Genomic DNA, 15,213 nt, shown 5'->3' on the forward strand with positions numbered 1-15,213 from the left:
ACGTGAAGTAAGCCAAACAGAGAAAGACAAATATCATATGCTACCACTTATATGTGGAATCTAAAATAATGATATGAATGAACTTATTTACAAGACAGAAGTAGACCCACAGACATAGAAAACAAACTTATGGTTACCAAAGGGGAAAGCGGGTGGGGTGGGGGAGGGATAAATTAGGAGTTTGGGATTAACAGATACACACTACTATATATAAAATAGATAACCAACAAGGACCTACTGTATAGCACAGGGAACTATACTCAATATTTTGTAATAACCTATAAGGGAAAAGAATCTGAAAAAGAAAATATATATATATATATACACACACACACAGACACATATGTACGTGTGTGTGTGTGTATATATATACACATATATGTATGTATAACTGAATCACTTGCTGTACACCTGAAACTAACACAACATTGTAAATCAACTACACTGCAATAAAAAAAAAAAAAAAATACCTGTATCTGTCTGACTCTAAAGCTCATACTCTTTGCTTTATATCATACAGGAAAACAACAAGGATTACTGCAGAACTCGGTCATAAAGCCTTACCTCTTAGCAGGGACTAAGAGGCTGCACCCAGCATCTCTTGCCTTCTCCTGTCAAGTGCAATGCTGGCCACACCAGGAAGACGCGGACCCAGCTGAACTTCGCAGGATTCCATTAGGAAGAGGGATTGCTACCATCCTTGGTTCCAAGACCAGCAAGCCTGACCCTCCCCTCTGTCGACCACCTCACACATGCGTCTTCTCGGCCACAAGAGGAACAAGGTGAAAAAAAAGGAGGGTTTGCTCAAGGCGACTACACCCCTGTCTGCCCCCGGTCCAGCTTCGCCGTGAAGCTACCTGTCTCGATGCTTGTTCTACCGCCAGTGATTTCCAACATTACCTAAGGTCCAACATGAGACGGCCCTCAGCAGGGAGGTGCTGCTGTAGATGGCGTGCATGTACATAAGATGAATCATCAGCTCTGCCAGCCACCAACAGGAGAGGAGGCGGCCCAGCCCCAGGGCAAGGATGGAAAGGCTGGCCTTCGGCGAGCCCTGCTCCTGCTGCTGCATCTAAAGTAGAAACAGAAGAAGTCATTAGACGGCACCTCCATTTTTAAAAGCTTTCAGAGCCCCCTAGACAACGTTTTTATAAATTTTCATCTTCGCTGTATCTTCTAAGGGAGGGCTGGTTTAGTTTGCCTTGGGAACACTCGGCGTTCTCGGGTAAAAAAACCATGCCCGACAAATACCATATGATATCACATATATGTGGAATCTAAAAATTATGAGACAAATGAACTTATTTACAAAACAGAAATAGACCCACAGACATAGAAAGCAAACTTATGGTGACCAAAGGGAAAAGGGGGTAGGGATAAATTGGGAGTTTGGGATTAACAGATACAAACTACTATATATAATAAGACAGATAACCAACAAGGACCTACTGTAGAGCACAGTAATATATTACAAGATGTTCAATATCTTGTAATAACCTATAATGGAAAAGAATCTAAAAAAAGAATAGATAGATAGGTAACTGAATCACTTTGCTGTACAACTGAAACTAACAGAACATTGTAAATCAACTATATTTCAATAAAAAAAATTTTTTTGAGTCATGTCCAAACTAGAAAACTCTGTCCAAGAGCAAGAATAGGGTGGAGGCCACAAGCTAGCCCAGTGCCGAGAACCAAGGAGGGGTTCTGCATCCCTTCACCCCAGCAGCAGCCCTGCCAAAACCCAGGATGGAGGGCAGTTCCTGATGTATCCTACCTAGACAAACACAGAAAAACAAGAGAGCGCGTATAAGTTTTCCAGATCTTACACTGACACGATTTTATTACACTGAAGGCTGCCTGGAAATGCAGAGGTGAAGTGACCGCCTTAATTACGAAGTTGTATCTGCACACATTAGCTGGCAGAGGATATGGACTTTGTTCAGCAAGGGCTTGACAATTAGGGATCCAGACACTACGTGAACAAGAGAGGCCCATCCCTAGGGGAAGGTGATCCTGACACGCTTCTTTAATTTCTCCTCTCCTCTAACCATCAAGGTGCAGTGGGTCCCACGGCAGCCAGGAGGGGCGGCAGGCACTGCCCTTAGAGGTGATGGGCTATCTACACTCCAAGGAATTAATTTCTATTCCATTCTTGAGCATCTATTCTACCACGGTCTCAAACGGTCCTCTTACAGCAGGAAACCAGACCGAGAAATTCTGGCTGGCGCAGTGAAATTGCAATAAGCTGCATAAATGGCTTTCCCCCTTTTGCCATCTGCTTGGTTAGCTACGCCCAGGAAAGCTGTTGGTTTAAATTTTTTTAACGTAAGCTGATCACATTAACAGGAATTTCCTTTCATTTTCTTCAGGTCACCTCAGAAAGATATTTATTAGGAAACAGAAGTAACTGCTTTGAAGGATCCACCCAGCCAAGTTTGACAGGGGAAGCGCTAGCTGGGAAGGTTATCCAGGAAGGAAGGTGGGGCACAGGGGGATTTGCAGTCCTGCAGGGACCGCAGCTCACTGCAATTATAGCCGCAGCACAGCAACCCAACGCAGACCCCTTTCCCTCTCTAGGCATAACTGAGGGTAGTTTTCATATGAATCCTTACGTCAAGGGTGCATGCTACATGCTACAAAGTCTGGAGCAGAGCATCGACAAGCCAGTGGATGGCGAAATCCTCAGTGAGAGACGCCCTACCTGTCCGATCCCTCGGGTCTGCATTATATAATTGAGAAGAAAAAGGAAATAACCCAAACTTCCAACAGTAGGGGCTTGGGGCTTGGTTAAATGCAAGAGTGCGCCTCAATCGTACGTAGCCATGAAAACGATTTTTTGATATAAATGTGCATAAATAAAGACAGACTGGAGAGACAGACACCAAAATGGCAGCAGTGATGGTAATCTTTGGATGGTAAGATTCTTAAGTTATTTTTTAACAATTATTATTTTTGCAATCAGGGCAAAAAGTAATGTAACTTTACAATATTGTGAAGACTTTGGTCCTCTCTGTTAGAGAGGCAAGCCCTCTGTTTCTGCAGCCTTCTTGTAAAAAATGCCAAGTCTCAGGACCTCCCCAGGGGAGCCCACCATCCTCTCTATGAGCAAGCAAGCCTCTCTCTCTTTTGTGCTACCCATCTTTATTTCTCCTTACCTTCCCACCTCACTCGGAGACTTTCTTAGTTACACGCTGAGTTGCCCTTTGTTCATTCTCAACCCTTTTCCAGCTCTCTAAAGCAAACTCATTTTGACCAAATGACCATCAGCAAATGAAGAAACAATTACGAATACAGTGTCCATCAGACTATGGAGGCTAAAACAGTTCACACCAAGGCAACAGGGGAAGCTAAGACATGAAGAGGCACCTAAAACCATTCCAGACCAACAGAAGGGGCCTTTCTTGGGGCCAGACTCTTGGAGGAAAGCAGATTCCCTGACTGAATGTGATAACGACCTCAAAAGCAGTGTTGACAAAAGACAATCTTTGCACAACTGTCTCCAGGGTTCCCAAATAAGCAACTACGCACATGGCCTGCAGGACCCTGAGCAGTTGCCTAACCCCAAGCTCAGGTCCCCTGAAGACCAGACCTGCACCCGAGGCCTTGGAGCATCACTGGGTGTGCAGCCCCGTCCCAGGGAGAGAAGCGTCTAGACGGGAGGGAAGCCACTGTGAGATCAGAACAAACAGCCACGCCAGGCAATCAGGAAAATAAGTCTGTCCAATCACCTCCAGCTCCAGGCCACCACATTTCAAGGTCAGTCCAGAGGCCCTCCTTTCCTTCCCCAAACAATGCACAGTCTAAAATGACACGAGTATCTGTAATTAAGAAGAAACATGAGGTGCATTTTGTGACTGACTGGCTTCCCAATAATGACTTTCCTACTTTCCCCAGGGCCAAACTTGCTCTCCAGGTTTAACAAGGCATACTTATGTGTCACCACTGGACCAGAAGGGCTGGGCTTTTCTCTGCAATCCTCCCTTTTTGATGCTGGATGCCTCCCCATTCAGAGTAAGAGAAACGTCTATTCCTTAACTGCACAAGTAAACACAGCAGAAGGAAAACAATCCGATTTTTCATTCTCTTTGCTTTTACTTAAAAACATGGTTATTAGTCTTTCTGCAGAGTTGTACTGTTATTACAGCCCATTTATATTTGCCCCTTGTCAATTCAGCAGGAGGAAAAGACACACCATACACAGCTCACCTAATGAGCAGAGTTGCTCACTATTCAACCTCTGCATGCAAAGCGTTTCACTTGAGATATTTCAAACTGAGGGGAGTGCCAATCTTAAGACCACTGGCAACTGCCGTCAATGGGAATTTTTAGTTAAGGCTCCCCTAAAAATTACACACTAACTCATCTGCGAAGTGCATTTTAAAACACGTTATATTTTAAAACCTCATTTCATGCAAATTGCATAAAAAGGAATATCGAAGCCCTTCAAAGATATTCTAATGATTAAAGATGACCGTTCTCAAAGATGAAAGGTTCTTTTCTTTCACATACGAATAATACCCATGTTGGAGAGCACCAAACAGAAGCCTTCCCCAGAGGCAACTGTTCAACTGAGTTACCTCTGCTCCAACCTCCATGCTTGGGCCAAGGGCACTGTAGCCCGAGTCTTGTTCCTTTGTAACGCGGGAGCTTCTCTCCAGCCCAGGGTCATAGACCGAACCCCTACTCCCAGGAAATCGTTCCCTAATCAGACCCTCACTGCCCCTCCCCAGCATCCAGACCAAGGCCGGTAGTACCGAGTGGTCTCTGGCAGAACAGCAAGTGGGGACTGCAGTCGGTGTAGCTGCCACAGGACTGGGACCTGGTCTGGCCAGCTTGAGCCTCCAGACCCGCACGTCCACGAGGCCACACTGCTTCCTCCCTCCAACTCCTGTGAGGCTCACCGAGCTGGTGACAAGGCTCTGTCTGGTCTTTGTCCCTCCCACCCCAACGCGCATTGCGTTAGCCGGTCCTTGCCTCTGCGTTACCATCTGTGAAGTGGGAGTAATGACAGGGCCTCTCCCCTGGGGTTGTTGCCAGGATGAAAGGCATCAGAACATGGAAAGCCTGGTTAGGAGTAAGTGCTCGGTTAGGGTTACTTCTCACAGTTGGCATCGTTCCAGATGCGCCCTAGAACCAGAGCCCGCCCCATACCCTGAGTGGTTTCTCTGGGACACTGACTGCCAGCCCTGGTCCTTCAGGGGCTGGGCCCTCCCCTGCACCTGCAGCCACTGCCTGCATCTGTCTTCCGCTGGCCTCCTCTAAGATCAAGGATGGTCCCTGCCCAGAATGGCCCCTGCTGCTGCCCTCACCTATCAGCCTGGACACCCAGGGCCTCGGTTCTGGCATAAACTTATGTTAGTTCTCACCCTCGGGAGCGTCCCTGGGTGAAATCTGAAACTGGCCCCTTGTACACAGAGGGCAAGGAGAGACCAAAGAAACAGCCAGACCATTCCGGATTGGCAGGTGGCAGGTTTAATAAGCAAGGGAGCTTACAGATGAGCCTTGTGTTGGGCGCTGAAAGGCAAGTAGATCTCTGCATCCACCGGCCAGAATTTTAAAGTTTAAATAGAGGCCTTACCTGGGTTTAGTCACATAGTCAGTCCAGATGGTCTCAACAACACCTTCCTCTTTCAAGGTCAAGGCTATGTCCCTGAAATGGCTCCTAGTGTGGGAATGGCAGGCAGAACGTATATTCCAAGGGCAGGGGAGGGGTGAGGAGCCTCCAACTGCCCAGGTCCAGACTGCGGGTCAACCGGTGGTCACATCCTTTCAATGCCCTCCTCCAACAGCTTACCCCAGAAATGCCCCCGCTTTTGGATAACAATAACAACAATAATAGTAACAGTTAACACCTCATAGTGTTAGATGTCAAGCTCCACTATCTATACAAAATCATTTAATCCTTATAACAACCCTATGAGGGAGGTATTATTACTTTTCCCATTTCATTGATAAGGAAACTGAGTCACAAGTAAGGTGAGTCACCAAAAGCTCTCGCCAAAGCAGAGCAGCGATTCAAACCCTGTAACAACAGGATTGGGCGCAAGAGTCTTTGCTCTTAACCACCAACCTAGCTCCCTATTTGAGCGCTGGCTCTTCCCCTCGGGGCAGGAGCACAGCCCTCAGCCAGGAAAAGCCCCCTGGTCCTCCCACACCCAGGCTCACCGTCCTCCCCCATATCAGCTCCTCCCTCACTGCATGATTCAACCTGCTCAGAGTTAAGATGTGGTGGCCCCAGGCTCCAAGCTCAGCAAATAAACAGCATTTCCTGCCTTTCCCTAGACCTCCCCGACCCTGTCCCCCGACCTCGCCCCCGGCTCCGTATCTTGAGTTCCATAGAACCCTGGGAGAAAAATAAACGGGGCCCATATTCCTGAAACTCCAAATGCCATCAGAGATGGCCTTCAAGTTAAGGCACTGAGGCCTGTTGACAGGCACATTTTCCCCTGTTCATGATTGATGTGTACAAATTTCACATGCCATACGTTACAGAGGCACCTCTTCTATACTTGCCTCATCTTGGATATGCAAATTTACACACTAAAAAAAAAAAACAAACTGGGTGAAAGAGAACATTCTCCCAGGGTGGACCTAGTACTGTAAATTTATGGACTGTGGTTTGCCCAGCTGGGTTCGTCTCCACGGTGAGGCTCTGCCGCCCCCTGGTGGCAAGTCTCTGCCTGCTCTTTAGAGTTTGTGAGCGTTGACCTGAGAAGCTAAGAGCCAAAATTTCAATACTACCATTTCCTATTACATTTATTCATTCACACAAGCACTCGTTCAGAGCAAACCTTACTTACAAGCTCTTCCAGTTGGCTTTCTTCTGCCCCCTCCCGGCTTCTCTGAAGGAGCCCTTTCACTACTAGATTAGCTCCCTAGTTTAACTGCTCTCCTTTTAGACCCATTTTTCTCATAGGAGGTTAACTGCCCCATAGACACCCCCAGCAACTGCAGAAACCACCTGGCTTGTTTTTATTGCCCTGTAGCTTATTAAACATTTTGCCTTGTCTAGACTGACTTTTCTATGAATCTTCTCAGACCATAGAGAAAGGTTTCAACTTGCCTATTTGAGTTCCCTGCTTTCGGCAATTGCTACCATTTTGAAAGGGGTAAAAGAAACAGAGAGAGGGGACATAGATGCTACCTGCAGTCTCCAGACCTGACTCCCTACTGGGAGAAACCCCTTCATTTCCCCAGGCTGAAACTCGAGAGCAAGAGCCTTTGGCTAAGGATTTAGGTGAGCGACAGTCTCAAAGCTCGCCTCTGTGTAACATATTCAGGACCCTGAGACACGCCTCTCATATTCCCCCAAGACCCTACAGGGTACAATCAGAAAGGAGACGACAGACGAGAACTAAGAAGAATGATGATTTGCCTAACAACAAAGTACAGATCCCATAGGGCTAAGCTCCTTAATGGATAAGAGGCAGTTAGGAAAATAATTTGTTTCCTCTTTTTTTATATATACAAATTTATTTATTTAATTTTTGGCTGCATTGGGTCTTCGTTGCTGCGCGCTGGCTTCCTCTAGTTGCGGCGAGCGGGGGCTACTCTTCGTTGCAGTGCGCAGGCTTCTCATTGAGGAGGCTTCTCTTGTTGCGGAACACGGGCTCTAGGCACGCGGGCTCAGTAGTTGTGGCACGCGGGCTCAGTAGTTGTGGCTCGCGGGCTCAGTAGTTGCGGCTCGCGGGCTCTAGAGCGCAGGCTCAGTAGTCGTGGCACACGGGCTTAGTTGCTCCACGGCATGTGGGATCTTCCCGGACCAGGGCTCGAACTCGTGTCCCCTGCACTGGCAGGCGGATTCTTAACCACTGCGCCACCAGGGAAGTCCCAATTTGTTTCCTCTTAATGGGTTTAGTCTATGTTTCTCTGAGAATTATCTGCCTTCAAGAGAGGGGTGGGGGTGTGCTTGTGGATGTTTAGTCCAAAAGTTATTGACTGCAATGTTAGAATTAAAAACTTACAGTGGCAAGGAGGTTGTAAAGAAGACAAAATTCGGAGGACCTGAACCCACCCTACCTTGGATCTACCCCACCCTCACCCCACCCCCTGCTCTTCTAAGAACTTCGGATAGTGGTTCTCTACCTCTAACAGCATCAGGACCACGCTGCTGGGTGGACCACGCTGCCCCGGTTCCTGATTCATTAGGTCTGGGGTGGGGCCTGAGAATGTGCATTTCTGACAACTTCCCAGGTGATACTGTAGCTGCTGGTCCAGGGACCACACTTTGAGAATCTCTGAGTTAGAAGATCAGCTGTCATCACTAAACCACCTCTTTCTTTTACACAACAATTTTAACCATGATTTTCAAACACAGATTTTAAATTCCTTCACGGCAAAAGAACGATCTTAGGTAACCCAAACTGAGGTATGAGAAACCACATACTAAACATACATCTGCCTAGAATATCAATTTCACTTAAAGATTTGCAGAGGGGAAAACATTCAATGATTTAACTGGCAATTTTTAAACATTAAGTTACTGTTATAATGCAGAAATATACTTCTGAGTACAATGTGTAACTCAGTGAAATTTTTAAGACAAAATAAGGGATTTCTAAGAACCCTCCTATTTGTGCAGGGGGCACCTTTCGGGTTGCCCTCCGGAAATGTCAAACACTGCTGCTGGCCCTGCTCTTCGAACTACGTGTCCAGGCCCCAGTGTGTGTGCACATGTGTACATGTGTGTGCTTGCTCATGTGTGCACTGTGTGTGCACACGTGTTATTGTTCTCACCTCCATGGGGACTGTTTTGTTGGGGGGAGGGAGGCAGGAATGTCCTTTGAGAAACACTGTTTTTAGGGATCATCAATTGATTACTCACACTTTAGGTGAATTAACTTAGTACACGTGTTCCACGAGGCTAGCTGTGGAATGAGGAAAAAAATCCGAACTAGGAGGAAAAGTGAGGTGGCAATGACGAAGGTGGCTTCCCATGAGCTTCAGACAAGGCCGCTGTCCAGACAAGGCTGCCGTCCAGAAGTAGGCAGGCGAGATCCTGGGCAGAAACAGGCACCCAGACCCGAAAACACACCATTGCTTTCAAACCCTCTTCAACTCCACTCTGTCATCCCATCCAGATCGCCCTGAACAATTCCCAGGCCACGGCAGAGCTATTTCAGAAGCAGTTTGTGAAAATAAAAGGGCACCTATTATTTGCCAGCTAAGAGCTCAGCCAGTTTCTCCTTCCACTTTCCAAGTAATACCATGAGAAGCCAGTTTTCTTTCTCTGGGACTGCCCTGCAGGGGATGCCTACCCCCAAGTTCCTGGCTGTGCCCAGTTATTATTTCTGGCTGCCACAGTCCACAGAGAATCCGGGTGGGAGCTCCTACAACCAACATGCACAAGAGATATGCTGACCTTTATTTTGAAGGCTTATTTCCCCGAAGTATTTCATTTATGATCAGAAATCATGACAATAATGTGTGTTCTAAACTTGTGGGCGCCCCTGTATGAAAAGACTCACGGATGACCACAGCAGCAAAGACAGAAGCATCATCTGCAGAAACACCCATCCAATCCCCGAAAGGCTCTCACCTGTGCGATGAACTCCGGGAAGCTGAGGATGGGCCCGTTGTGGAAGACTGGGTAGTAGAAGACATAGGCCACCATCCAGGGAAAGGAGCAGAATGTGCGCTCAGCCGGCGGCTGCTGCTGCCAGCAGAGCTCCAGGCTGAAGCTGGTGTAGTACAGGCAGCGAACGGTCAGTGTGAACTGCAGCAAGTAGTACTCATTTTCCGTCTGGTACCACCCTCTCTGCAAAGTCACAAGGAGACAACAACCTTGAGTGTCAAGGAGGGACGTCATCCAGTCTCCCAGGAAGGAGATCTCTTCCACGGGCAGAGCAGCTGTCCCATCCAGGGAGTCGAGAAGCACTGAACAGCAGGTAAACATCATCGATCATCAAAACAAGCAATTAATGAGCAACGGGCAGGAGAGTGTCCCTAACATCAGCCAGAAGCTTCGCATTAAGCCTGATGCAACACAGAGTGAAGGTTTTCCCAGATATGCATCTGTCAGATACACCAGCGGACAGCATGGAGATCAGCTACATCCAGTGGGTACTCTAACAGCTCCTTCAACAACTCTGAAGACAAAGAGATACTTATACAGGCAGACCTCAGGGTACTGCAGGTTCAGTTCCAGACCACCGCATTAAAGCGAACACCGCAATAAAATGAGTCACAATTTTTTTGCTTTCCCAGTGCACATAAAAGTTATGTTTACACTATACTGTAGTCTATTAAACTGTGCAACAGCATTATGTCTAAAAAGACAAAGAACATACCTTAATTTAAAAATACTTTATCGCTGAAAAAAAGAAACAATGCTGTTGATCATCTGACAACGCAGGGTTGCCACAAACCTTCAATTTGTTAAAAAAAAATGCAATATCCGCAAAGTGCAATAAAATGGGGTGTATCTGGAAATGTCACGTGGGATTTATGTGTTCAGCATATCTTTCCTTCTGTTCTTCTATCATTAATTTGGCTCCACATGTAGTTGAAGACTATTTTCCAAATAAGTTTTAGAGAAACATCGTCAAAAGAAATAGTCCCTGCCCTCAATGTACCTAAATTCTCATACCGGAGATAGGTATGTAAAAGTATAATTACAACACAGCATGAAATAATAACAAGCACGTACAAAATTAGGTATGGAACAAAAGACTAAGAGCAAATGTGGTAAAATCTTAATATTGGGGGAATAAAATTATGGATCATTTTATAATCCTTATATTTTTCTATATTTTCCACATTTTCTATAATACATATGTATTGCTTTTTTAATGAGAAGACAGGTTATGGAAATAGATACAAGAAATAAAATTGGGACAAAGGAAAGAGTTGTTCACTTGATCCATGAGGGTCTTTTAAGGCTTTACACTGAAAAACTAAGTACCGAACAGAGTTTCTAGTCCACGTCCAGGACTTCAGCAGCCACCAAGAAAAACCAAGAAAACTGCATGTGTGAAAGTATGGAAACCCAGGGCAACTAGTTTCTGGTCATTTGCTCTCTCCCCTTCAGCAATATTTTTCACACCACCAGCTTACATAACAAATGGAATACTTATTTACCACCAACACCCATAACTGATGCTAACAGTCACCAATTAAAGGATAATTACAACTGGAGACCGTCTTTGAACATTTGCCAGGTCCCCCAAAAGTTAGGTGTGAATTTGTTTTTATTTTTATCGCAAATCTATTTTTAAGCACACTTATTTAAGTGATCACCTAGTTTAATCATTCTGGGAAGTTACGTATCTTTGTTAGGAGAGAGACGCTATGCTACCCTACTTTTTCTCTTAAGTCCACGTTCTGAGACAAGTGCTTGAAGTATTCGCTCCAGTCCATTGGTAAGAGTGAAGAAAAATTAAGGTAGCCTAACAACAGCAAGAATTCTTGAATTTTCAAAATGCTACCATTTTTACAAAATTGCTTAACATGTATTATCTTGTTGGATCCTTAGAACAACTCTATGAGGAAGGCAGAGCAGCTATTACCTCCATTTTCCAAATGACGAAATTAAGACTCAGAGGTTAAACACCACCTCCAGTTTCAAGAGCAGGAGAGACAGTGAATAGAAGAGACTAGAAAACCACTGGCTCATCCTTCCCGTCGCATTCTTTCCCATGACTGTGCAGATCCAGGGCTCACCAATTCTAAGTGCCATCACTTAAATCAATGAAAAGGTGAACGAATGAGTGAACAAATGAACAAGAATAAAGACACCACGGGAAGTCCAGTTCCACATGACTAAAGAAAGAATATCAAAAGCTTCCCAAGATGTTCTGTGCAAGGAAAATACCTGCCTTATCTGTTCAGGGACTATCGTGGGCTTCTGATGAGATAAGGAATGTGAGAGTTCCCTATAAACCGTGCAGCACTCTACAGATGACTGTTTTATTAAATGCATAGGGGATTATTGCTTTTTTTCCCCCTTTGTTCCTGTGACATCTGGCACCATCCATGCCTGCCCAAACTGGGAGAAAAGGTACAAGGTCAGCTCTGGGCAACCTCCAAGGACTAAGACATAGTCAGATACAAAACACTGCAGAATGCAACACCAGGGTTCACATGCATCAACCCCCTGTGGCCACTAGAGGGAGCGCCACCACAGTTCCTCAATTGACTCTTGTCTGAAAACAAAGGCATCTACCTGGATAAAGGCATTGCCAAAGGGGCCTTCTCCTTCCCAATCGTAAAACGGAGACTCTTACCTTAACTTCCTCCACATCTTGAAGCCTCAGTGTAGAGAGCAGGAAGAGAGAACAGAGCCATGACAGGAACAGCGACCGGAACTGGGCAACACAGAAGGAGATGGTGGTGTGAATAAGAACCATGGCTGTGCCTTGGGTCCCCAGCACACACCAGCAGGCCCACATCCCATAGGCTGTGAGGATCCAGGGTTTGTGCTGCAGACAGGGAGGGACCCAGTGAGAAAGACATGGGGGGTGGGGGGGAACAGGGGGGAAGGAAGAAAAAAGAGAAGGGTAAGTTAACAGGCATTGCTATTGAAGGTTCTACATAAAAGAGGGTAATGTCTTGTGACCCGTTAACCAAACTGTTCTCACTGGCCTGGGGATTTAGTGTAACACAGACAAAGAGGATTCAGAGGGACTTTCCACATTAACCCCAGAGTGATGGCTGCCTACCTCCAGGTCCCCAGAACTCCACCAGATCCACCCAGAGAAAGGAGCCACTTTCCTGCCTTCAGCCAAAACCACCCAGACCACTGGATCCCACAACAATAAGATTTATGGCTGACTTTCAGCAGACATTATGGTAGCCTGAAGACAGTTGGAAAAGCTGCCAACCTGGCAGACTAGCCCCTGCGTACACTATTCTGCCAAACGAAGGCAAGATAAAATATTGGTGCACATTTCTCGGGAGTCTTACTGAGAAAACTGGACCATCCAAACCACAAAAGGCTTTCTAAAGTTTAAACCAGAGACTTACAAGTAAATCTCTAATTACATTTTTATTTCATTAGCATATTATTTACAGTCAAGTTTGTGTCACAGAAAAAGTATAGCTTACCTGCTTTCAGTGATATTGAGGCCTTTGCATAGTCAATCCAATTAATACATTTATTCCCATTTTAGGAGAGAATTTTTCTATTTCATTATCAAGTTTTATAGTTATTGACACTGAATAACTAAACAGATAAATTAACATGTCTTTGCTTTTACAATATACTCTTGGTCATATCTGGCTGGTAAATCCTTACTTAAAAAACCACAATAATGTTTTAACATTGTTTGAGAGGCAACATATCTTAGCGGTGTAATTACTCAAGCTTTGAAGTCCAACTGCCTAAATAAATCCTGGTATCCCCATTAACTAGCTGTGTGACCCTCGGCAACTTACTTAATCTCTCTGTGCCTCGGTTTTCTCAGATACAAAATTAGGATAATAACAGTATCTACTTAATGAGGTTGTCGTGAGGATTAAGTAAGTTAATGCATGTAAAATGCTTACAACGGTGTCTGCATACACAGGAAGGACAAGGCAAATACTAGTTATTATTCCTATAGGAAAATATGATGTGGCTTTTTGGTGAGCATTCAAAAATAGGATTTCCAGGAATACACTGAGTTGAAAAGTAGGGGCTGCTTGAAATTAGGTCTTCCTGTGAAAACAAGACTTCTTTAAGGGAAAGACAGATGTGGACTGCACACTGTAAATCCCATCCTTCAGTGCTAACTCTCCCAAAATAAATACTGCCTTAGTACAATTCCTTACCAAACTTATACTCCAGCCTAAGAGAGAACATTTTAAATGAGGGACTAGGTCAGCCACTTTGAAGTTCCAAGAAAATCAGAGAAATCTGCAGTTCATTTTTACTATTTTTCCATCCTACTACCCACATTTAACAGCCACATAAATTTGCTTCAAACTTCCCCCCAAGCACTCACCTCTGGACGGAGTTCAATTATAAGGAACAAGGTCACCAGAGACTATTTTAAGAAGTAGTTCTAATGAACGAAAAAAGGGAAGGGGTGTCTTTTTCAACTTGATCTACAGCATTTACCACTTGGAATCTTTTTCCATGTGTGCATGGCTACATACATATACACATAACACAGCTACATTTTTATTGAGTGCTATTTGATCCACTTGGAAAAAGCCTGTTTGTTGGGATTCATTTGGGAACTTAACCACAGACTTAAGCTGCTTCAACTTGAAAAAGTTGGAGGAACCTTCAGGAACTACTTAATAGTGCTGTGCAAACCCCATCTGCTCCAGAGATTCTCTGATGAATTTACCTGTGCTCACAAATGATACCATGGGGGCACACAAGGTTGTCCTATACTCTCATCCCTCACCACCTTCCTCCTGCCGAAGAGTACAGGCAGACAACGTCTAATTTTCTCTAAGACATCATAGAAAATGCACCCACGTGAACCTCATATTCTCTGCTATCCCTTCTATTACCCACTAATCCTCCCCAATGGGCAAAGACAACTCCGCTATACACATTCACAGCGAGCAGGTGATAAAAAGGGAAAGATGTGAACAATGCAAAAAATAATCACCTATTTTAAAACATAAATTAGAACCCGACTAACATATTGATTTTTTTCATTCTATAAAGTGAATGCAATTGGAATCCCATCCTTGAAAACACCACTAAGATGCTGATACAGCATGATTAGTCTTCCATGCCTTGTTCTCTGACTGGCATCAGAGGAACAGTCCCCCACTATCAATGCAGCCCTTAGGGCACACCTCCTCCAACCGCTATCCCCCCCTACCACACACACACACACACACACACACACACACACACACACACACACGCCTGCCTAGACCAGCAAGAAGCAGGGCAGAGAGGGCGAGAAGTAGAAATGTGACACTGCCTAGCAGTGCAGGCAGCAGCATAGAAGGTCTGCTGCTCTGAGGTGGAGGAGGGCTTTGCCCAAGTGTTTCAAAGACCATTTTCATATGCAAAGGCCTAAAGACAGCCCTGTCCCACCTATTTCTACTCCAAAAGTGCTTATGTATTTAATTTATCAAACTTGTGTCCACCTCTTTAGCAAAAATGCTTAAATATCAGATATTGAGCCTCTGACATCAAATATGCCAGGAATCTTTTAACTTTTCTAAACTGAAAAAGAAAGCGTGTTATGTTTTATTCCAAAACAATACTTCTGTTTCATCACTAGAAGGGCTTTAAAAACTTTTTCTGCAAGTTCTCAGGGC

At 45.0% G+C, this 15,213-nt stretch overlaps 1 protein-coding gene across 7 annotated transcripts in view; it reads right to left on the minus strand.

The window, feature by feature from the left end:
* HHAT (hedgehog acyltransferase) overlaps nt 1–15,213 on the minus strand; it is a 353,787-nt gene that overhangs the window by 262,958 nt on the left and 75,616 nt on the right. For 5 of the 7 annotated variants that reach the window (XM_068538433.1, XM_068538437.1, XM_068538435.1 and 2 more), the window contains 3 exons: nt 12,228–12,422; nt 9,542–9,760; nt 901–1,072 (listed from right to left, as the gene is read on the minus strand). In XM_068538433.1, coding sequence (XP_068394534.1) covers nt 901–1,072; nt 9,542–9,760; nt 12,228–12,422 — 586 coding nt within the window. The remainder of the gene's footprint in view (nt 1–900; nt 1,073–9,541; nt 9,761–12,227; nt 12,423–15,213) is intronic. The other 2 variants (XM_068538438.1, XM_068538436.1) reach the window with 1 other exon arrangement.

Source organism: Eschrichtius robustus, chromosome 3 (genome assembly GCF_028021215.1).
Source record: "Eschrichtius robustus isolate mEscRob2 chromosome 3, mEscRob2.pri, whole genome shotgun sequence".
NCBI lineage: Eukaryota > Metazoa > Chordata > Mammalia > Artiodactyla > Eschrichtiidae > Eschrichtius > Eschrichtius robustus.